We start from the raw sequence: 26507 nt of genomic DNA on the forward strand, positions 1-26507 counted from the left end.
TCCCGAGCGGGTCGTCTTTGAAATTAAACAACAACTGCTAACATATTAACTTCTTTCATATTCTGCTATTCTTTCTTTTCTTCATCTTTCGTGCTAGTGCGCCAAATAATTGTATGATTTTCGCTTCTTGATTGTATGATCTCGTTCTAGAATTAGTGTAGTAGATTATATAGTGTAGTGCTGATATATTGATAACTCATAGTCATCAAGCATATCAAGTGAAATATAAGAGCCCACGGTGGCTCAATGGTAAATTGCTCACATGTGGTGAGTGAGATTTCTGGTTGATCATAGTCTCTGGCAAGTGAGTTTTGGTTTACAATATATACGTGGATTTTTTCGGAGATTTACAGTTTTCATCCAATTCCTTTGTTCCAACATTTCGACCATTATCATAATCACCGTTTTCCTTTAGCCTAGCGTATAATTAAGGGACTTTGAACTCATAAAAAGAAGAAAAAGAGATGTATAAATAAAATGGTTAATGAAAAAAATGATATTATTGAAATTTCGAGAGTTAATCTGCATTTAAAATTTTACAACTAAAAATCATTTTAAAATAGCTTATAAATATACTTTTCAATGCTATTATAGAAGAATATAAGGTTATTACATATACCTTCATTCATTCAGATTGATTGCCCATAAAAATATTTATAAACAGCATACTACTGTGGAATTTAGCTATGTTGATTTGTTTGAGGAAACGTGAGACCACTGAAGTCATTACAAATAATTTTACCACAAACTTAAATGGAAACTTATGTCTTAGGCGTCTTTAGGAAATTACACTCATTATTAGGATTCCATTAGTAATTAGGATGCAGTCCATTTAAGAAAGTATGTATAAGTATGTATTTAAGAAAATATATTTGACTTAATATTGAAAGTTGAAAGTAAATGTAAGTAACGTTCAGGTCTTAGAATGTTAGTTCTCACTGCATAATAAAAAAACTATCTTGAATAGTCCAAAATTTAAGCATAGAATTGTAGAAAACCGTTCAAGCGTAAAAAGGAGTGTTATCGTATTCAATGTTTGGATAGCATTTTATCTTAAGTTTTTTTTAGATTTTACCTAAGATTGATGTTTTTGTCTTTCTTGTTCACTTTATAGAAGCTTGATTACATTTCAATATTTATGTACTTCCGTGTATTTGAGCTGTGGTGTGTGTTAACCTTTTCTTATGTAGAATACTGAGATTGAGTTTAATTTGTTGAAATGCAAATAATTTTTTTTTAGATGCATGACAAATACAATTGGATTCCAGTAAAACATGAATGATAAATTGTTAAGAACAAATTCAAACGTATAATTACTTTACATTAAAAGAGATATATATTGACTGGACTTCAAATCTATTAACTAAAATTGTACGCGTTGGTTCGCCATATAACAATTTTTATTTATTTATTTTAAATGTTGCAGGTCATACTACTTCTTCTTGGAATATCAATCACAGCATCTGTCGCCAACGAATCTTTATACAGAATATCAAGGGATGACAGGTATTACTACAAAAGATATGCCACTCCAAGTTGGAACAGGCGCTCACACTTACCCATTCAAAGAGCACAAACAACAAGAAGAGAAAGAGGTATTGGTGCTGGACCTTACACTTGGGATAGAGGTGGTACAGGTTGGGATAGAGGACACCCAGCAGGTTGGGAGAGAGGACCATCTGGTCCTCCCCCTTGGAACAGAAGAGGGTGGGATTCCAGGGACAACAGAGGATCAGCCACAAATACATGGGACGGAAAAGGTGATATTCCTGATGGTCCAGGTCCTGCATTGGATTCTCATGGACCTGGTTGGGATACTAAAGGACTTATTGGAAGTCCAGGTGATCCTGGAGGACCTGGCTTAGACAGTAGTCATCCTCCTTCTGCACCTCCCGGTTCAGGTTGGGACAAGCAACCCCCACAAGGAGGTGATCCAAATCCTGGATGGGTGAGCAAGGGCCCTCCACCTAGTGGTGGAGGTGGACATGGAGCTGGATGGGATGACAAGGGACCACCTAGTGGGGGAGGAGGGAGTTATGGTACTGGCTGGGAAATTAAAGGCACAGTAGAACCAGAATTAGCAAATGATCCAAAAATTAGAGGTCATGGTTATGACAATTTGGGTTATGATAGTAAAGGAACTCATTGGGATGCTGGAAATGCAGTCGGAGGTGGCTGGCAGGGTGGTGGTGGTGGTAGTGGTGGTGGCGGTAGTTGGGACAAAGACTCTTACGCACCTCCATCAGGTGGAGGAGGATATGGACCATCAGGAGCTGGGAAACCGAAGCCTGTGTATGGTCCTCCTCCAGGAAGTAGACCTGGTCCAAGTGGTTCAGCTTGGGATAAAGGTGGCTCATCTGGCTGGGATACAAAAGGAGGTTCACCTGGTTGGGATAATAAAGGTGGTCCTGGTTGGAATAACAAAGTAGGACCCGGACCAACCTATGGTGTACCTTCTCAAGGAGGTTACGCTGAACATCAAAGTAGTGCATCTCGTTGGGATAATAGAGGATCCGGAAGTGGATGGAGTACTGGTGGAAAACCAGGCGGAGGTTATGGATCACAGGGTTGGGATAGTGAAAGAAAGCCAGGAGGAGGACCAGGTCATGGAGGATCAGGTTGGCAAAGTGGAGGAAGACCCAGTGCAAGTGGATGGGATAGTCCCGGTAGACCAACAGGAGGTCATGGTCCTTCAGGTTGGGACAGTGGAGGGAGGCCTTCTAGTGGGGGCTATGGTAGTCAAGGATGGGATTCAGGAGGGAGGCCTGGTGGGGGAGGTGGGAGTTATGGTCCACCACCAGGAGGGAGTCCAAGTGCAGCTCAAGGAGGATATGGGTGGGATAATACCGGCAGACCTAGCGGACCGCACGGTGGAAGGCCTGGTGGACCTCACGGACCACCTCAAGGATGGGACAGTGGGGGACATGCTAGCCAAAGTTGGGATAGTGGGGGGAAACCAGGGGGTGGTTATGGTTCACCTGGTTGGGATAGTGGAGGGAGGCCAAGTGCAAGCGGAGGTCCTGGGTGGGATAGTGGTGGTGGAAGACCAGGTGGCTATGGGGGAGGGAGTTGGGAAAGCGGGGGAAGACCAGGTGGAGGTCAGGGTTGGGACAGTGGTGGTCGACCAGGCGGCGGCTATGGGGGATCTACTTGGGACAGTGCTAACAAACCTGGAAGCAGCTACGGCGGTTCTTCATGGGACAAGAAAGGCCCTGACCAAGGAAGACCAGGATGGGACAATAGAGGCAGTAGTTCTGGTTGGTACAAAGGAGGCAACGGATGGGACAACAAAGGAAATAGTGCCTGGGATAAAGGATATGACTCAAATCGACCTGGTGGTAGCTCTTCTAGCTGGTCAGGAAATGACAAGGGTTACGCTTCAAAATGGAATTACGGTGGACCTAAGGACCCCAAAGGTCAAGGTTGGGATTCAGGAGGCGGACAAGGATATGGACCAGGGTAAGTAGAGACAATGAAGTTAAAATATAATTATCAACAAAAAAAAAAAACGAGTCTTTAAGTTTTTTTTTTTTTTTTTAACGCTGAACATCTAACTATTTCTTGTATTTTGGTTTATTACTTTAACTGATCAAAATTGAGTCCTGTATCAAGTAATCCTTATTTTATGTTAATATTTTATGTTAACCGCTGGCAAAACCAACATTTTCAAGAGAATAATTGAATGCCACGTTTAAAATAGTTTTAGAGGCACAAGAAAGGATGCTATTGTCAGAAACATTAATATTTTCTTTCCCAGCTAATATGTGATCCTTTCCAGTCATGCGATTTCGGATGCCTGGCGGATTTCGCGACATTATATTTCGTTAAATTCTGATAAACTGAGATTTAACACAGTAGAGTAAGATACATCATACCAAAGTCATCTTAGTAGGACCCGAGTCAAACTATAGATATGAGATATTCAATGTAAAAAGGAGTTTTTAACGAGAATACAGTTTAAAAATGTGGTTTACATCAATCTTCAAAATAAAGTATTCCGTTTTTTGTTTTATAATATTAAATATTACCCATATGAACTTCGTACATCCGTAATAAAATATTTATATATTTCAAAAATAAGTAAATTGTGCTATTTAAACTACCTCTCTACAAATATATTTATTTTTGTTGTATTTATATTATTTACATAGATAAAAGTTATTACCACATTGAACTTTGTATTTTTAAGAGTTTTAAGTCAAAGTTGAAACTATCTTATACTGAGTTTGTCAATTCCCGCTTTTGAAGGAGAATATTCAGAAAACACGTAATTTTTGAATTGAATTACAAGTTTCTGGGGTCCCGTTCCGTAACGGTATGCGTCAACGCAACCTAAAACCAGCGTTTTAGTTTACAATAATAGACATAGAAGGTATAATTCATTTTTACAAGTTTTTCGTTGCGTTACGCTTCCCAATTTGTACGAAGTCTGAAACAGAATGTGGCCCCTTTTCTTTGTTTGTGTGAGTCCTAACTTGGAAATTATGTTTTCTTGATGTTGCACACTTGCTGCCACCGATTTCTATTGGATCTGCTCAATTTCTATTGCCGGATGCCTGCTTTTCCCATCAGTCACAGAACGGACACTTGAAATTACTGTTTAGGTATTCAGAAGGTGAAATGTAGGATTGCAAAAATATTGGCAATTCACATTAAGCAGGATCGGAGATAATGCTCGGGGGGAAATTTTCATCATGGACATACCTGAAATCATCAGTGGGTCCAACTAAGTAAGAAGATGAAGAAGTTTCTCCTCCATGTTTTGATCATGAGTTTCATAAGCAACAATTAATTTGTGTAATAAAATAATTCCTATTAATAACTTCAGAAATTTTCATTATTTCTTTTACGTTGCCAGTTTAACCTTTGGCACTACTGTTAGATAAGTTCAAATGTAGTCTGACTTGTAGTGCCTTAGGAAAACAGTTTTTACAACGTTCTATCTGTTTTTAGATTTTCAGTCAAAATTTTTGATAATGATATCAAATACCATGCTTTGTAATTAAGGTGTTAAAACGATTAAATTAATCAATTATGTTTATTTTAACTTTACATTTAAAATTTCCAGAAGTTAACTTTTAATTTTAACAAATGTAAATAGTGAAAAGAGATAACCGTTATTTCTTCCCCCCAAAAACATATGAAAAACATTGTGAAAAAATAATTTATGACTTCAAGTGCAGTCCCACAAAAAGAGAGCAGTTCCAGGGTATTAACTGCAAATGTGGTGTACATATGTTGTCTATATATTTGTATAATACAGTGTAAGTTGTCACTTTACATTTTAATGAACTAATTTTAATTTACTAAACTAATTTTAAGTGTTACTTCTCTGACATTAATGTTAATTTAATCAAGCTATTTTTCATAGTCTTAATTATATATTTTAATTCTTGAAAATTTTCCATTATCTTTCAATTATCCAAACATGTGACTTATTCCGATTTCTGCTTATTTTTTATCCTACAATTTTTTACATAGAAAATGTAATCTTCCCTTCCATAGCTTTTCAGTTAATATTGTATTGTTTTGTTATTCAAATGCAATCCACTTAACATTCGACCTCTTTTATAACTAAATATTATTCCTCTGTTTGGAATAAGTGACTTGGGTTAGATAAGATGATTCAAGTCCACAGTAAGCTATATGTCCACGCTCCACTTAACCCCAGTTTCGAAATGATAAGTTAGTACGCAATCAATCGAGGAATCAAGACATCCACACGAAGTAAGCTGAAACTCTGAACATTCTATTTAAATTAGTCTAAAGTACTAAAAACTCAAGCGATCGTACTGTCACGGAAGGTATTAAACTAATTGAGAAGAATTTCGCCTGTTTGTTTGATCCTGGTTACATAAAGCGTTGGGATTTCCTTCGTCTTTCATTTTCTTAACTTCAACACGACTGAAAAACTACCTTGAAAGAAGAATAAACAGTGCGAGGGCCATCTAGAAAGTAAGAAACGCTTTGCTGTGAAAGCAAATCACAAATGATAGTACAAAAGATTTATGACACATAAACTACAGTCCTTCCTCTACTTTTGAACATATTCGTCATACATATTAACATATTTGTTATAACTTGATATCTTTCATTGCTCTCTCTTGCTGCCAATGTATTTAACCATGCATGACAGCATCTTTGAAATTCATCTGCAGTGTGAAATTCATTTCTAGAAAAAATGAACATTTAACCCTCAGGTTTCAGCCACGCAGCAAGTCGGTGAAGACACATATTGAATATAAACGCTATCGCGTTGCGGATCACGAACATGTACGATAAAATTGACAATCCTGCCAACTGTGAAGTGTCAATTATGATTTTTTTGTTTGTTTTAAATTTCCACTTGTTTGGAAAATTGAAAGATTCTGTCGATAAGTACTTCTCCCACTATTTGTGACATCAGATGTGCTTTGAATATATTATCGGCTGTAGAGTGCAATGGCGGTATAGAAAAACTGGTATTTCACTATGGTGGGTACTTGAATGTGTATGATGAATATACTGAAAAGAAGAATAAGGTATATACTCGTAGTTTGTTTCTCATAAATCCTTTACACATATCATCTGTCGTTTGTGTTTTACACCAAACAGTTCTTCACGTTCTGGATGGTTCTCACAAATAGTCCGGCTCTTTTTGTGTATTACGTTTGTGAATTCTTTCAAAAGGAATCTTAATTTAGCTTTAAAATTACCTGTAGAGCACAAATAACTTGTTAGTGTTAGAATGCGATTTAGTGTAGCTTTTTGAGCTTGTGCGTAGCACTGACTTTTGTCGCATATAGTTCTATGTTCAATGAACTAAATCTTTACAATGATTAGATTCAGAGTAGTAGTGGTTTACTGCACTGGCATACGCACAATTTCATCAAGGGAAGAGTGTTCAACCACTCAATATTCTATTCTAATGTCAGGACACTCATAATGTTTGTATATATTTAAATATACCGTAGTATTTGCTCGAGAGGAGAGTTAAAACTCCTAACTTCCCCTTTGAACAACACTGGTTCACAGTTCATTTCATACTAGGTTCCATATTTTGCAATTTGATGTTTCGTAAAGACACATTTTATATTGAATTTTATTATATTAAATTGCTATATTCTACTCCATTGTTAGGTTAAATTTTCACTGTGTTATTTAAAAATATAACTATGGAAGCATGTTGCTAGGTATTCTACATTAGTAATGGCCTAATGACGGTTCGCTAGAATGTTTCACCTGCCCGTGAATAAGAATATGTTCCTTTCTTTTTTTAAACTTCATGTTTAACAGCAAGAGTTTAGCTAGCTATTGTATTCTCAATCGCGATTTGATTTACAACTGGGAAAAGTATTTTCTTTCCGCAAAGATAAAGTTGTTGATATCTGTCCAAGTATTAGAAATATGCAGATCTCATAATTAGTTTTAAATGATCTAAATACATGACCTACATATACTTGACCTAGATACATGAAACGAGAAGGATGATACACAAAATAGAGCAATAATTCGAAACATATATGACTTACGCACATATAGAGCACCGTCACCTCACGGGAGGCAAGAAAAATAGAAACTCGCTCGCAGTGTGGTAAGGCCCAATACTTCTATAAATTTGTTAAAGCGTGCTTCCAGTATTTATTTTATCTACCTATACTGACAGATACATTCAATCCTAACAACCTTGAGTTCTGCCACGAAACAGGAAAATACACTTTGGACAAAGTAGCCGTGAAAGGTTAGACGCCCCACTCCCCTTCGTGGAGGCGGGAACAGACTTACTTGTGTTCTTCATACCCCAAAATTGTTTTAATCAAATACATAAAGCAGAATCCAGAATATTCTTGTGAAATATAAGAATGAACATAAACTTTTATTATTAAAAAGTATTTAGTATATTGTCACTGAAATTTATAATTTTTTTTAAAAAAAATTAATTGTGATTGATAACATGCAGCCTGTTCAGAAGAAAATTTCCGAGACTAATCCATATAATTCATTGACAAAGAGGAGTATAATAGTTTGAGCACGAGACGAAGAAAGAGGGAACGAAAAGTAAAAAGATTCGAATGCCAGCGATGTCATGCATACTGAAATGATAATTAAAATCATAACTTAGTTAACGAACTAGAGGGATGAAGAAACGATGCAATAAGAAACTTGTGTTGACGGGTGAACTGAAGGAAGAGAAAGAGACAAATAATACAACAAGACAACTTCTATAATTACGTTCCCGAGCATTGATCTTGAACTTGTTGTTGAATCTCAGCACGTCTGCAACTGTCAGAGAAGTTAATGAGAAGAGAGGCTATGGCGTAGAGACGGAAAAGGGTAGTATTAGAGGAAATACAATTCAAGACAATATCGTATGTAACAAACTTAATTCACAAGATGCGTTATACTTCGGATATGATTAACATCATGGTTTAGATTTTTGTAAGCGGCAGTGAATGTGCGTTTCAGCTCCATTCGCAATTTTTACCAAATAATCTATCTATGTTTCGGTTTGCGGATGTTGGTCACCTGCATCATCTTTGATTTCAGCCCATTCATGTATGTGAGAAGGTATTCTTCAATGAAGGAGACTTTTAATGGTTTGATTTTATTATTTCAGTTCTATTTAATCCCTTAGGGACTTATCCAGAGTTAAGTGGTGTACATATGTTTACTCCGAGTTACCTCCTGATTGCAGTAATTTTCGTTTTCTTAAGTCGAAAGGAGCCGTCTATTGGTTTTGTAAATGTTCAACGAATGTTTCTTGAAATATAGTACAGAGGTGCATTGACCGCATATATTTTAATCACACTCAATCCCAGCCATAGGAACTAAATACACGGTTCTGATTGGTTGAAATTATCCGTTTCTCGCCATGTAGCATGCATATAGCAGAAAACAAATGCTAGGTGGTGTTAATCCTCGTAACCGAGCGTATTGGTGAGCAAGCTAGTAATATAACTGACTTTTGGCGTGGGTTCAAACTCGGCCCAAGGAAAGTTCTTTTATTTTCTTTCAAATTTTCATAATACTTTTTCTTGTTAAAATAAGATGAAAATAATTCTTATTTTCGGTTGTACGTAATATATAATGCATAAATTTTGCATCCACAACTTTATTGATAAAAAAGTGACTTTCTTATTTTACGAAATATAGCTGAGCGAGCGTTAGCGAGCGAAGGGAGGTTAGAAGCCTCGCAGGGCTCATTTTGTTCCACCTTGGTCCCAATGATAATACGTCACACTCGGGTGGTCCAAATTCAATGTAAATCTAATTTCTCCTGCTTGCTTGTGTCCAACTTAAAAGAGGCGACGAGCGCCAAGTGCGCCTTGACCTTGACCATAAAACTTCCGACACTTTTATGAATAACATAGTTTGGAAGTCTAAAAGGAAGAATTCATCTCCCTATAAATCAGTAGACTATAAAACAAATATCACTCAGCTACCCAAACTCTTTAAGTAGTTCCCCTTTGAAGATATTTTTTATCTTAAAGATTTTAAACAGCTATTAAAATATACGATCATACATTTCCGTATCAGAATGGTCATAAATTCTTAACGTTTTATGATATAGTACGAGATATTAGAGAGTTCAATACCTGGCTATTTACAAAATATGTAATTTGATTTTGCTTGCAATGCAGTGTCAGGGTCTACTTCGAGAAGGAATTCCACTGTTAAAAGTACAATCTAAAGCACTACCTGTATCTGTATCTTCCTCTCTACGTGGAAACTTATATATTTCACGTGACAATATCTGAACTAATTTGTTGCATGCTACCTTTTTTATGTTTTTATGTGCTCCCTATAATCGTATATTGTTTTGTCCCCTAAACCCAAATCATTAATATACGCAAAATAATGAAGCAACTATGCTTTCTAAGAGAAGTATTTGCCTATACGTGTTCGATTCAGTAGCATATACAGAATTTCATGAGGATAATATCGTTTCAGGATTTTTATATGCATACATTTATGCATATACATACGCATATCTAAAACTTACCAGATGAATATGGTGCTGGGCACTTTTTATTATCCTGAAGCACCCGTTGTGAATGCCGCTGGTTCAGTTGATATTTTTAAAATTTGTCTTTAAATCTTAGTGTTATCGTCAGTGGCCATCAGCTGCCAACTCCTATAAAGAAATAAGATATGTTGTCCAAGGCTTAAATATTTGAGTGTTTAGTGAGTTTCGATTAACAAAAGATCATTATTTGACAAATATTGTTTCTTCGCAAATACATAGTGATTTTGGCTTATATATTCGTTTATTACTAAGGAATGTGATAAACTTTTGTCGAAAACAGGTATCAGAACACTGAAAACATAGAAGAATATGGCTCCTGTGAAAAACATGTGAAAAGAAGAAGAGTATTGAATGAACATTTTCATTTTGTATTCTACCAAATAGTTCGTACTTTGGAAGTTATTGCGTATACTATCGGTATATTCAATAGTTATCAAAATAAATGTGTACTTATGCCTTAGCATAGTTTTTAAGGTTGAAGAACTGTACAAAATTAATTACCAATATTAAGTAGCTCGCCACAAACCATTATCCTACATGACAAGAACATAGTACAATATCATTTGCCAATGTCCAATAGACATAGTAGTAATACGACACGGAATATCATTTTAATTGTCGTTATAGAACATTGACAACATCAGAGCGGAGCGGAAGGAGGCGAGCGTCCTCCTGGTCCTTATTATGCCCTCGACTGTTCTCCCTGACATATTATATTGTAATGTATGTCAAGTATATAAAATTATCCTTTCCGGTATCCATATAGGGTCTATATATATATATAAATATATATATATATACGAATGTGTGTCTGTGTGTGTGCGTTCTTCCCTTGATCTTTTTCTGGCCCTCCGTTTGGCCTGAAGAAATTAAAGCTGACGACTTCAATGTTGTAGAGGTCGAATCCTAAAATCGTATGTACAGTAGAATATGTCCAGGAGATCTGGGAAGAGTTAAAAGTAGCTTTAACTGGCCACCAGTATTGATGGCGACTGAGAATATGTCCGAGTGGAAGGAAAACGAAAAGTAATCAAATGCTGTGTAGTTTACCTATTGTATATTTTCCTTTTCAAAATAGGATATTATTATATTTATCGCTTATTCAGAAACAGAACATAAAACATATCCATATTAATCAACAATTATGAAATCTGCACTTAAGTACTTCAGCAAACTCATTTGTTCATCCTTGCAATAACATTACGACATTCTTGACATATTTTAGAATTCAGTCTACACAGCGCACAGCGCTATAACTCTTTTATAAACATAGCTCAAATTTCCCAAAACATTAAAGGTGAGTAGCTTATAAATTATTGTAGTTGTGCACTTTATAATTTTTTGTTACCATATCAGATTTTGTATATAAAATGCTAACTGTAAATATTTTGCAGACTTTCTGAAATTACAGTTCAAATTGTAAATATTTAAATGGTTGGTCAAAATTAATAAAGGAATAGCAACTTTATACTTCTGATAGAAAAAAATCCCACCTGAGAATATAAACAGATAAAAATATATGTGTAACAGATAAAATATTGTTACATCAATTTCACCCTACTAATCATAAAATAAAATACTAAAAAAGAAATAAAACTCTCAACCTTCCTAATTTTGGGAATTGTCCCTAAATGGTGCTTTACCGTTTTTTTATCCATTGGTGGTAGTTAATATTTAATGTCAGATTCAATGTTGATTATGATGATGACGTAAGAAAGTCATAACACTCATTAGTACTATTTGACGTTTCATGCAACCACAAACTAACTGACGATTTGCTCTGATAAACCAGAATTGATTTAATATTCTAGCTGCCCATCTTCATTTTCATTACGTTAATTTGATCAGATTCTGAATTTCTGTATTTTGATCATCCAAATTTTAAGAAAATACTTTTATTAACACATAACATAATTAACAAAATTAAGTTCACACTTTCTACCGATTACTAATACAATTCGGTCGATAACTATAATAGAATGCATTTAATTGTCTCTTCTTTGAATTCCTCAAATGTATTTGTGTTCTTGCAGAAAAGCTCAACCGCTTCGTTGCACCAGAGTTTCCTCGGAAAAATGGCACTGTCGTCCTAGAACAGCGACAGCAGATGTCTCCCGATAATCTTTAATTACTTTCTTGTAATCACCTTCAGAGTCGGGTGCGTAATTTCCTAATTCTTTACAGTACTCCGCTTCGGTTGGCGAAACGCAAAGACAATCTGCCTCTAGCTTTATTATTATTATTATTTACGCTTTGCAATATCATGCATGTTTCACTAACACGAAACTAACAATATAATTTACCCTCAATTAACACGATAAGAAATCCCAACTCACATTTCATGAAGCTCGTTTCAAAATAAGCTTGGTGTTTCGAAAGTTTATCACAATGCAACTCCTGAATTTATCTAGGTAAAACCAACGTATAATGAGAAAACTCATTTATTTTAAAGGTTTTTCTTTTCTTTCAACAAGACAGCTGTCCCTCTTATTTTAAACATGAAGTTCATCACTTTTTAATTATAATGCTGCCGAACGATATATTTTCCCAATTATAACGAATCTCTAATGTGATCGGCGATCACGCAAGATCAAATTTCTTTTCGAGGAGCTACATCAAAGAATAGACACTCATTCACCATGATATTTCAGACCTACGATAGTATTGAAAGGCCTCAGCTTGAGTGTGTGTGGCAGTTGATGTGTTTCGTGTTACTCCTGTTGTACATATTGAATACCTGAAGGTTTGTGGAGAACACAGATGTTCTCAAAGCAAACTCAATGCCTTTGCAACGCGCTTATCTTACCGTTCTCGTGACAAGACTAAACTCAAGCAGTGTGTGGTCCAACCAGCTTTGGATGGGTGATTTGAAAAATCCAGGTGGTGCTGGTAGTAAGGTGTTAGTTCACTGGAGAGATGGCCAAACTCACGAACTCGGACTTTGGGCTTAATCGGTCTCGAGGCCAAAAAGTGATATAAGTGATAGCGAACCAGATTCTGAGTTTAAATGAGGGCCAATCCAAATTGAGGCTTGTAAATGCAAACACAAGAGAGTGCAATTCGGTTTGAGCAGAGTGAGTCCGAGTCCTTTGCATTGTAAAATCAGGCTAGCCCATCCTTATTGAGCCTCAGTTCAAGTTAGTCATAAATTCAGGATGACTATCCAGCATCACTAAAAGAAATAACGTACTCTGATAAACAGAAAGGTAAAAAAGCAACTAATGAGATTTGTTATGTTATGATCATTGATTATACGTTCCCTAACTTGCTGACTGGCTTGAACATTTCGGTTCTTCGTGCCACGAGTTTAGTTTCAATAAATAATAAACTTTTGAATTTCCGAAGATTATTTTAAAACTGGTTGTTTCTTTGTGCAGCGAGATAAAGCATATTATAATTTGGATGTTTAAAAATAATGACAGAACAAACGCTAGTAAGCGATGACATATACATAATTTCATGTTATAGCAGACATGGAGAAGAAATCATTTGGAAATAATACAAGATGAGATTAAAGAAACTCCCACATGGTTTGGCATTCTCTAACAAGAGAAAGGAGGTTGATTTACGGTTAAGCTACACATGGCTTCGATCACATTATAAGTTCGGTCTCTTTTGGCTTTGGTGCTGAAAAGGTATTTTGAATCAAAACAAACGAAATCACATATCAAACGCATTTGTACAAAAGTACCTTGTAAACATATTTCCAAAAAATTGGTGGATTTTTGTTTTTCCTTCTATGTAAACTACAGCAAAGACAGGGAGAGTATTGTAGATAGCACATAGATTTTCAAAACTTTCACCGATGAAAAGTTCCATGGCTTTTGTACATTTGCATGCTTATGCTTATCTTAGGACTATTTTGTTCACTAGTTGCAAAGAATTACCTGAAGTTAGTACTTTTCTTTTAAATATAGCTTTCTAAATTTCAACATCTAAATATGCAATAGTATCTCAAAGTGTTCAGAATAAATTTTGTTTCCTATTTTGAAGATTTACTCGAAAATAAGTCCAAAATTCATCACATGTCGTATGGTTTAAAGGTGTATTTACAGAAATGACTGTATTAATAAAACAAAATTAGCCAAAGCACTGAATATATATTAATAAAACTTGTGCTTTCATCAGACACGTTAATGAAGGGGATGTCACCTTGCGGAAATTGTTACACAACTTTTCTTAATATGTACTTTAGTACTTTGATCAGTTTTGTTTTGTTTTTATTATACAGTACCTTTATACAGTATGTAATTCTTCATGCTAAATTGCATGCAACATGGACATCCATGGACACTACTTAGGACAAATAGCTTACAAAATCACACGAATCGGGACAGCACAAAATAATAATAATACACGCTTTGATTGTATAGTGTAAAAATTATATATATAGTACATATAATAAACCATCATCGTGATTCCATCTAAACTCGTCATATTATTATCCCAAGGGGTTAGCCACGAGGCGGAAAGAGGACTCGGCCCCTCAAACGGGATTTGTTTGTTATGTATTTATTAAATTAGTTCAATATTTACAGCAAATTATGAATGTTTATAATGGTAAATGAATGAACAATATAGGATAGTGTAAAAAAAATTTAAAAAAAAAACATTAAACGATCTGAACACGTTAATCAAAACGACGAAATTGATCATTTATTTTGATGCCTTCATTTGCCAAACTAGATGCACATAGTTGGGGATTTACAGCTATACTATTGGATAACAATGTTCTAGTTTAATCTCTTTTGTTTCCTCGAAGTTTTCTTTTTGAATTACACACACCCATATAACCGCAAAATCAAAGAAATAGACTTTCATATTGTTTGTATAATTAATTTCCTACAACCTATTATTACAACTTCATGTGATGTGAAGACTCATATTCCAATAGGACATCATACTGAAAATACAATAAGAATAAGAATAAACATGGTGAGTTGTTAATGCGTTCGTATTCTGAAAGAAGCGCTTTGCTTTGCTTTAATTACGTAGCAAGGTAATTAAAGCAAATCAATGTGAAAGTCATGTCCTGTCCTCCCTTTCTTCTGAGAACGCCAGAATGAAAGGTTGACTTGTGTCTTTATCAAAATTGACATACAAACGTAAATGCTCAGAGGTTTTCTATCACTTCTTTAAGACGGAGTGGTGAATTTATTTCCTTAATATTGAATGAGTCACTCGCCCCTCCCTCCTATCAGTTGAAAATAAAAATATGATCTATGATATCCTTCGTAAAAACACTAGTAATACTGTGCATTATTGAAGCAAATAGTCCCCTCTCTCACTAACTTCAATCTCAAACTACGGGAGTAAGCCTCTAATCTCCGACAAAAGACACACAATGCTTTATAAAAATCTGAATGTGATTAATAAACATTCAGGAAATATTAAAAACGTTTATACTTAAAATTAAGGATACATGATCCTTCATTGTGGTCCATTTTAATTGCGAAAAATTGGCACAATAAGAAATTATAAATATATATAAGTTACCATAGAATTTTTATTTAAGTCATCAGGCGGGGGTTAAATAAGTCCTGATATTTGATTGACTTCAGCTACAAGAGTGAGGATTATGTAAAAACCTCAATAAACACGTACATCATATTGTGTTAATATCGAATAATAGGGGCTATATGCAAAAGGTATCATAGGATATATATTAATTAAACCTTAATGGGGGTAGGGAAATTCATTCTGGTTCTCGATTGATTTTTAATCCAAGTGGCGGGAATGATGCTGAAAGCTTGTAAATGTACACCATATTCCATGAAAATCCAATACTTTTTTAAACAAAACATATCTTGAACATATTATTGTAATCTAAGGGAGGCGGGGGAGTAATCCATATCACATTGAGAGACTAAATTTATCGGTGATTCTTGACTGATTTTAACCCCAAACACAGGGAATTACGAAAAAGAATCACTGAAAAATATACAAAATATTGTATCAAAACCAAATGAGCTTTATATTTGTTATCGTGGAACTCGTTAAAGAAATAAAGCCATAATATCGTTACGTGTTCTTGAGGATAGGAGGTAAATCCACTACTTTATTCTTTATTGATTTTAACTTCCTGCAGAGATGATAATCGGAAAACCTAACAGAAAATGTACGACATATTAACACAATAATAGAAAATTTTTAACGAAAATTATTGTTGAACATACTTTTGAAATTGAAGTTTACACTTCCATTCTTGCTAGATTTTAACCCCAAGTTGGGAAGACATTCACAATCCATAAAAAAAATGTTTTGTCATAATCGAAAATTTTTTGCGTTGTTTATATCGGAAAATTGTCTTGCAGATTCATGTGCAAACTTGTCACATGGAATTGATTTTACCCCCTTTTAGTCTCTTATACTTGATGGATTTCAACCCCAAACAACAGGGTTAATTGGGAGGAAGTCAGATAAGTTTCATCTAAATCGGAGAAGTGTTACGTGAGTTATCGTGAAACAGGTCGGACAGAAACATAAATGTGAATCGAGTCGAATAGTAGAAGCTTCGCCTAAGCTCCCTTCAAGTACATTCTGATTTAGGAACGAGTATAGTTTTTGATGCTTCACATTCATTTCCACTACTTGGATTTGAAATAAATAGAAGGCGAGAAACTTAAAGGAAACTGACAACTAGTTAAAAGAATGCTCTATAATAAATTCTGATAAAAGCAGTATACGGGATTACGCGAAATATTTCAATGTATGAGATATAGGTAGACACCGTGAAAAGTCACCGTTATCCGCCAAAATATTAATCGATTGACTCGATTAACAAGCTCGGTCGAGATAATCGGTCTATCTTTTAGCTATCGATTGCAAAGAAGAAAAATAGAATTCAAATATTCGTTTTAAGTCTATAGATAGCCATCTTTGTCCATTAGCGTGTTAATAGTTTACTCCATTAACAAACTCGCACAAGGTAATCACTCTAGCTATATATTACAAAAAATATAGAATTAAAAATTTTGCGTACATGTATGGAGTATGGATAACAACCGTTATAGTCACCGTTACTTATTAATACGTTAACGGATTCATTGCATTAACGAACTCGGCCGAGATAATTATTCGAGCTAATTATGGCGAAAAATAGGATTCAAAAATTCACTTATATGCATGTGATATGTAACCTTCAGACCCTTTTCCTAAAAAGAGTTAAAGTTATCAAGGAATATTACATATTTCAAAAAATATTGTTACAAGGGTAAGTCAGAAGTTTGGCAATATCCTAGTACACAACATACCTGTATTTATTACAATGAAAGCATGTTAACATTCAGAGTATAGCCCTTCGTGTTGAACTTTCTGCAACCACCTTACTACCAATTTTTCGATGCCACGTCTTGTTCCTAGAGGCAAAATGTTAGTGATTACTATTCCAACTCCTGCTGGTTGGTGAATGATTATGATTTCCGAAAGTGTCATATATCGAAACACGATGTAATCCGAAGGAAGAAAGTCAGGACTATATGCCGGGTGCGGCATCAGTTCGATGACATCAAGTTTCTGAACTTTTTGTTGCAAATGTGGTTTTGCGTTAGCCTGTTGCAGCAGGTTTTTGCTCACTTTTGCTTTCGGTTCACTATAGAAGGATATTTTGGGCTTAGTGCACCATACACACACTCCAACTGTTCGGAGTAAAGGTCGACATTGATTGTATCACCACTAGAAATGAACTTAAAGTGGATTACCTACTCCCTCGTAATTCCACCACACACAGAGTGTGATTTTATGCTCAAAACGTTCAAACTATTTAACGATCAGTTCTGTCAGTTGGCTGTTGCTAAACAACTGGTTTTGCACATTCGGATTTCAAAACAACATCTACTTTTTGTCGCACGTGACAATGCGTTTTAGGCAAGGCACACATCACGCGAATTTTGCAACAGTTGTCGACACACATCCACTATCCGCTGGACGTAAGCTGCGATCAACTCATATAGTACAGTGTGGCAGCTTATGATTGTTTTCCGGAATTCGTGAAGGTGATGCACTTACAGTAGAGGGCACATACTGAGATAGTTTGACAATTGCAGTGAGGTGGTGAGTGGATTTTCGTCAATGGTGTGTCAAATGACCTCAGAATCTGTTATCCTGGAACTACCGGATCTGGACTGATGTTCGACATTTTTAGAATTTGTACGAAATTTCTGGAACCAACGAGTTGCTGTGCTGTGGTTTAGTGTACCTTCCCCTTTCTCGCATGACAAATGTTTTGGGTTGCTGCCGTAGAGTCATGATTGTGTTCGAACTTATACAGTAACATTCCACGTATCAGACGTTGTTGAACATTCATCGTGACTGTCACTAAAAACTGACTGAACATACTGACGAAGTGTGGCCTCTGTGTTCAATACTCCGCTTGTCGCATTACCTCTTGGCCCAGTTGGACCTTGCACATCCGGTCGATCATGGCGTGTACTATATGCGCCTGCTGTTGGAGTTATGCAAATATTGCAAGACTTACAACTCAACTTTGTATAATCACAGAATAAATATTTATTTATAGCATATGTTACTGACTTTGAAGCTGAGTGTTAGCGGGAGGCCAACTACCACTGTAATTTGGATGCATGCTGTGCAAAGACAATGTCAACTCTTTACCGCCAATCAAAAATGCGGAAATTTTTTCTCTCTGTTTTGCTTTTTCTCTCTTTTTCAATGAATTTAGTCTTTATATTGTATATGTCATTGCATGCCTGTCAAAACGTAACAGAACTGAAACCTAACATGTTAACAACATGTGTCAATCCAGAGTTGTCAAAACCACATTTTTTCCTCTTTCTTCAGATATGCCGTATATACTGATAATGCGGAAATAGCGCCGTATTATAAAAATGGCCATGATACATTTTAGTCGCTTTTCTATACGATATTACTCTTTCCCGCCATCGTAAATATGTATCTTTCTTCCTCTGAGTTTAAGAAAAAAAGAAAAAAAGAACTTGAAACGAATTAGACAAAGAAAGAAATGAAATAAATAAATAAATCACGTATCCCTTTTTCTTTCCTTAATTTTCTGTTGGGAATCTTTCATCTTCTTCACTTCCGGATCACAAGTTGAAGCTGAAAATGTTTTGTATAAAAAGTATATATATATATATATATATATATATATATATATATATATATATATATATATATATATATATATATATATATATATATATAGTTTCTTAATTGTTTCTGAATGCCTGTTGCATTTTATTTTACACTGTTTTTTTTAACACTTAATGACAAACACTTAACAAGCCTTCGCAGCGGAATTTCTTCTCTCTTTTGACGTAGAAGAAGAAGAAACTAAACTCCTTGAGAGTACGTCACAAAGGAGGAGCTTATAACCTTGAAACTTCTAAGTTTTGAGGACATACAGAGACTCTTGTGGTGTTTATTCTCATTATTTCACAAATTGCTCTAGATTTGATATGAACATGATGCTTTGTTGTTATTATTATAATTTTGAAGATGTTTTCGTAATTTATGGCTTGCATTATAATATATATTTTTGAACGTAGGCGTAAATGTTTGTATTTGAAGGTACAGGGTGTCCAATATACAATGCAACCCGGAGTTTGGGATAGTAGAACGTTTGAACCTGAAGTGATACACAAATAATGGTTATACCAAAATGAAGCCTTGTTCATGCATATATTTTTAAACTAGGAAGCAACGATTGAAGTACACTAGGAACCACACAGTATTGCCAGATGTAACCGAAGGTGTAAATCAATTTCCTTGAAAAACATGTAAATTGACTCATAACTCATATGTATGAATGTTCTGTCGTTAATTTTCAGTTCGTTTAATTGGAGTACCTTGGAAACTATGGAGCAGAAAATAAGAATTTTTCATTTTCACCTATAACTAATCGGATGAGGCCTCTGTAAGGGGTAACTAGGGAAATTGTAGTTTTCATAAATTAACACTCTAAATTGGCAACCCTCTGACGTTTCAGTGCATCGAAAGGTGTGTTAAGGATCTGTCTACATTATGCAATTCCTGAAAACAATGAAAAACAAACTTTGAAATTATCATTATAAAATGTTTACTTACATGCACTCGGCAACACTGCTATTCATTTCTATGGAGCTATTTAAAGCAAGAGGTATACAAGTACAATTCTCGAACTAATCAGGACCTGAAAACGAACATTCGCAGTGCCATTGAGAACATTAACACTTCTAATCTTCGTAAAGTTAACGGTGAAACGTGTGAACCAGTGTTTGAATCAAAACAGGAGACAATCGCAGCATCCGCTAACTCATTTCTGTTAGTAGCAGTGTTGCCGGGTGCATGTAAGTAAACGTTTTATCATGATAATTTCAAAGTTTGTTTTTCATTGTTTTCAGGAATTGTATAATGTAGACAGATCCTTAGCCCACCTTTTGATGCACTGAAACATCAGCAAAGTTGCCAATTCAGAGTGTTAATTTATGAAAACTACGATTTCCCTAGTTACCCCTTACAGAGGCCTCATCCAATTAGTTATTAGTGGAAATGAAAAATTCTTTCTTTTGCTCCATAGTTTCCAAGCCACTCCAACTAAACAAACTGAAAATTAACGACAGAACATCCATACGTATGAGTTATGAGTCAGTTTACATGTTTTGCAAAAAAAAAAAAAAAAAAAAAAGATTGATTTACACCTTCGGTTACATTTGGCAACACTGTGTGGTTCCTAGTGTATTCAATCGTTGCTTTCTAGTTTAAAAATATATGCATGAACAAGGTTTTATTTTGGTATAACCATTATTTGTGTATCACTTCAGGTTCAAAAGTTCTACTATCACAAACTAGGGCTTGCATTTTATATTGGACACCCTGTAGTTCTTTCTTTCTTTTCAGGTGTTAAAAGCTGCTTCTGTTTTCGCATGATTTCACGATATTTCAACAGCTAACTTTTATATTTTTTCTTTTTTCTGCAGATGGTTACGCGTTCTATTAATTGTTTCTATGGATTTTTACAGTATTTAAAACCTTTGAGTTTTTAGCCCCACGGTTATGCCGGGTAGGCTAAGGGAGACGGTGATGATGTGATGATGAGAAATGAATGAAGGAAGTGGGAAAAAACCAGAGAGCCCCGAAGAAACCTACGCACACGGTGTTTGTCCACTACAAAGTTCACTTGGCGCGAGCTGGAACCAAGCCAGTGACCTCATGCACCAGAGATGAACGCTCTACCACTGAGCCATCTCAGCCCCTTTACACTATTTAGTTGGGCTAGAGCAGTAGTATTCAAATCGAAAGGTACTTTTTCACTAATCGAAACCCTAGATGTAAGCTATCTTAAATTCAAATTATATGTAATTATGCAGAAATAAATTATGTAGGCCTATAGTTCATTGCTTAATAATTAAATAACAAAGTTTTACAATAAGAAGGAGAATAATACTATAAATTTAATATAATTCAATATTTATTCCGTGTTGACAGTGAGCACGGAATAAACATTGTGTTATAAACTCGAATGTTTCTGACCCGTTAATGAATTGGTTGAGCTTGTTTCTTCCACACCAGGAATTTGAGGGTTGAACATGATTTATTTTAAAATGTATGTACTACATCAGATGTCATTGCGCAATCCTTGGGGTACGCGTCCCCCTGGTTGAATATTACTACTCTAAACGTTTTGGTCATATTAAATTTGCCGGGAGATAGATTTACAAGTAAGAAATGTTTTTACCGTACCAATTATTATAACATTTTCAGCCCATGTTATCTCTCGATTGATATTACACATACATTACAAAATGATCCTCAAAATTTAAAAATTCCCGGCAGGAGCTCATGTCGTTCGGATTCCAAGTTAATCAGTAGGTCCACGTCTCATATAGCCTCGTTGCTGAATGGGACGTTAAACTCAAAATCAATTCAATTCAATTCAAAATTTAAAAAGTTAGTAATAATTTTATGTTATATTTCATCAACGATTGCGTGTACTATCATCTTGTTAGTGAAATAATTAATGACTTGGTAGAGGGACGTACATTTTGTAGTCTTGATAAATAGCATACAGTGGCAGAACTAGAAGGCAAAAACTGGGGGGGGGGGGGGCAGGTAGAACCCAGACTACAAAAGATATACCATGAATTCTCTATAAACTTTCAAAAATATATAAATAATGGCTTCAAATATTTTGTCACTGAAAAATTTGGGGGCCTACGCCCCCTGGCCCCAGCTTACATCCGCCACTGGTAGTGCAGTTGTCATATAACATAAAATTTCATGTTAACAAGGAAAATTCGCATTTGTCGTTTTTCTTTTAGAAAACTACTTATGTGGAGACATCATCAAAGCATGTAATTTTATTCAGTTCGATGAGATATATCGATTTATAAAGATTTCGTCTGTTGACATCTATTTAATATGCTACTAATATTGTACAATTAACTAGTACAAATGAGAGGTACTTATAAGAAGTGACGATAAGATACGTAGAAAATCATTGTCATCGCAAACTTACCCTAAAAAATGACTTAAATTTTTCATCTGCATCATCTGAGTTGTGTTAAATTTTGACACATACCTTGTCCTATTTCAACTGCATCGCACTTTGGAGTAAAACCTTAAAATGGTACTCGTTAACTCAATCACCTGACATAATAAGGAATCATTTCATTTCATTAACATAATTTCATTTTCTGAATCCTGATGACGTAGTCTTGCTATTACAAGTAGCATGTGTGTCACAGTTAAGAGAAACTAACCACCAAATTATACAACCTGCTACTTAACGCTTCACGTTTTTCTTATACAGCACATAAATTAATAAAAATACATTTCCCAACACTATAAAAAGAAACTATCAACTGCAGGAGATTGACAACAAATTATTACCCATATATTTAACGCCATGAAATTTTGTTTCTGTCGATTTTCTCAAGAACTATTAGTATGTATGTGAATTCACCTTCAAGCGAGTGCTATTTTGTTAATATCAATGATATATCGATTGTAAAAATGTCTTATCTTTAGACAAAATAATAGTTAAATAAAGAAAAAATAAAGTCTGATAGTTAATCATAATTTTGGGCTGTATCTCATTAATCATAGTGTATATTGTTATGTTGCTAATGCCATAATATAAAGTTTGATTAGTATAAACTTCAAGATCAACTTCATTTTCATAAGTGGCATAATTAATATACGGCGTACATTTTTTAGGTTTATAAAAACATGTTATATATATATATATATATATATATATATATATATATATATATGTGTGTGTGTGTGTGTGTGTGTGTGTGAAAGTTTACACTCACCCATATAATTTTATTGAGTTCAATTTAATATATCAATTATTATAATTATATGTGTTTCATCTTTGGATTTCTATTTGGTTTTCATTAAACGCTCTTAATATAGAATATTCAGTACTTCCTGTTCGTTGGTTTTATAAATACGTAATTATCTTTATTTTGTTGCTTCTGAGCGCAACAAATACGAGGGGCATGCCGGAAGTTTTTTTAGATACTAAAGTACAAATAACGTTGTAGTACTGAAATGTATCACTTTCAAAAGTGCATGTCTTTTAGTGCTGAAAGATATAATTGTAAGGCAAAAGGTTTGTTTATATGAAAATTAGAGGGTTGGAAGTTTAGGTTAAGTTTGAGCCTGTCAGTTCGCAACATTGGAGCTCGAGCGACGTGATTTTTGTGCAATAATCTTTTGCGATTTTAAAAATACGGTTTAACACAAGAACAGTGCTTTAATCGTGTTTAAAAAAAAAAAAAAAAGGTACTTTGGGAACTCTGTTTCTTCACGCGCTACCGCTTTTAACTAGTTTGCAGAATTTAAACGCATTCTCCGTGTACTACCTATTTCCCAAAACTCAAGGGAAAAGTTCGAGGGCGCAGGTTTCCAATAAATGACGAGGCTATTCCAGCCTATAATAATGAAATTTCTAATATTTTGAAAATGATTTTTTTTTGTTTTTTAATATTTGACTCGTCGTTTTTAAGAATGGAAAAGTGTATTGATGGTTATGAAGACTACTTAAAGAAATTATAAAAGGATTTTTGTAAATAAATTGATTTTTTAAAGAGCATCTGAAAACTTCAAGGGTCTTAAGCTCCATTTTATCACTTCTCAGAAAATATGATCGCTTCTTGGAAACCAGCTTCATCATTAAATTATCTCGTGAATTAGAATTTAAAAATAAAATAATATTACTACAGTGTAATTTAGAAATTAGAATGATTGGCGAAAAATACACTGTAAAGTATCAAATTTGTAACACAAAATATACTAATTTTTGTGTTCGGTTACCAAATGAAACACAATATTTATCTTGCATGTGTAACTGACTGATTCGTTATAGAAACTTTCTCCGTGAAATACTACCTCCCGGCTGATATGTTATCTTTTCATGTTAATGTCATTAAAAGTTTACATATTCAATGTGATATGTGTATTTCTGTTCAATTGTGTTATTTTACGGTGGTTCTAATAATTTATTGCTTTAAGTACACTGTTTATGTATTTATGGTGTCATATTGCATTTTAGACTATGCATTTTTTACCTAATCAAAATGGTATATATATTATGAAATTCTACCCACATTAAGAAATTCTGATTACTCTAAATTTATATCCATGGATTCTAGTCTTGGAAAAGACACAAGAACACTACTGAAAATCGTATTAGTATAACCAAATGTCGCAAGATATTAAAGTTGTGTTTGTAACTCTTAAGGGAATGAGCGCCACTGCTAGGTGAGTCTGTTCACTGATAGGAGAAGACACGATCTGATATTTAACAGTTTTTTTTACATATATAGTATATAAAAATAGCTATAAACCACTGGTTCTCAACATAATTCCCATCACTACCCCCATTTTATCACTTCCTCTTGCCAGCGACCTTCTTATAATTTCTGGTTTGATTTTTACCTGTTGAAGTGTTTAATATACCTTTTTCTTGTTGTCCTCAACAGTATGTATAAAAATAAAAATATGCATATCAGAACAAAATTCAAAATAATGTTTAAAAATATTTGCTGGTATTAGATTCTTATTATGTTTACCTCTCCCGCTTATCTTCGCGATCCCCACGAAGCCCTCTCGCGACCCTCAGGTTGAGACACTCTGTTATAAACAATCCGTTCCAGCAGAACTATCAATTATTATATTGGCAATGAACAACATAGTTTTTAGCGCCAGAAAAGTTCGTTTTTGTCGATTTTCTCGGAAGCTACGCAACAGAACTTTTCCTTAAGCTTGTGTTTTTGTTAAGCTCCATTTGATTTATTAACTGCTATATGTCTTGTTGTATTAAAATAGAACATAAAGTTTAAGTTAATCATAATTTTTGGCTACGTTTCGTTAACTATTTACGTACTGCGTTGATGATAATATCATAATGAAGAGTTTCGTGAAGATATAACTAACTAACTAACTCTATGGCCTATGGAACCCGGAGGTTCAGTGCCGCGTTCACAAAAGCTCTCCACTGACTTCTATCCTTAGCTAATTGGATCCAGTTTCTACTTTGTATTCCTATCTCTGCGAGATCCATCTTAATATTATCCTCCCATCTGCGCCTAGGTCTTCCTAATGGTCGTTTTCCTATGGGTCTACCAGTCAAGACTTTGAAAGCGTTTCTACTTTCTTCCATTCTAGCTACATGACCTGCCCACCTAAGCCTCCTAGACTTGACGACCCTAACAATGTTGGGTAAACCGTATAAACTATGTAGTTCCTCGTTATGAAGCTTCCGCCATTCCCCATTCTCGTTCCTCTTGGGTCCGAATATTCTTCTCAGGATCCTGTTCTCAAATACTTTCAGTCTATGTTCTTCCCTCAGAGTAAGCGACCATGTTTCGCAACCAGTTTTTTATTTCCTTCCCCGTAAAAGAACGTAAAATTTCCGGAGTTTCGTGAAGATATACTCACCTTAATGTTTGGTATGTTTTTCACTCAGCATCAAATTGTAGGTTTACGAATTTTTTGTTCGATCTTCTCCAAAACTACGCATGAGCCTTTCTATCCACGCATATCATTTTGTTCTACTCAGTAAGATCTATTGATTGGTATATGTCTGATCTTTGGACTTTTTTTTTTTTTTTTTGTTAAACGCTTGTTATATTGTAGAATGTATTTCCACATTGTTCGAAAAGACTTTAAAATTACCCAAAATCATAAAACAACAGCACTCGTATGTTGTATTTCCAACATTGAATACTTAAGGCTGTTGATATCTATTCTATTTTGGTATATCAGCCAATTTATTTACATGGGGAAGAATTTTTCATTGTTTTTCGAAATGAACAAGGATTTTAACAGTTAAGATTAATTTTACTGATTACTTCTGGTTAATTTTACTGATTATCATTATAATTTTACTGATTTCTTCAAATATTTTTAAACTTCCCTTGTTTTATGAAGAGGAATTTACATTAAATTGAATCTTAATAGTATTAAAATCAAATTTGATTTTAAACATGCATTTAAAAAAATAGTATGTAAGTTATCATATACTTTAATTTTC

At 34.7% G+C, this 26507-nt stretch overlaps 1 protein-coding gene across 2 annotated transcripts in view; it reads left to right on the forward strand.

Annotated features, from left to right (window-relative positions):
- Window positions 1-26507, forward strand: part of LOC145694951 (uncharacterized) — a 136117-nt gene that overhangs the window by 82807 nt on the left and 26803 nt on the right. Inside the window, exons 2-3 of one of the 2 annotated variants that reach the window (XM_081771763.1) lie at window positions 1427-3459; window positions 12040-12164. In XM_081771763.1, coding sequence (XP_081627889.1) covers window positions 1427-3459; window positions 12040-12127 — 2121 coding nt within the window. In that variant the 3' untranslated portion in view covers window positions 12128-12164. The remainder of the gene's footprint in view (window positions 1-1426; window positions 3460-12039; window positions 12165-26507) is intronic. The other variant, XM_081771754.1, reaches the window with a different exon arrangement.

This window comes from Thermobia domestica, chromosome 1 (assembly GCF_964235325.1).
Source record: "Thermobia domestica chromosome 1, izTheDome1.hap1.1, whole genome shotgun sequence".
NCBI lineage: Eukaryota > Metazoa > Arthropoda > Insecta > Zygentoma > Lepismatidae > Thermobia > Thermobia domestica.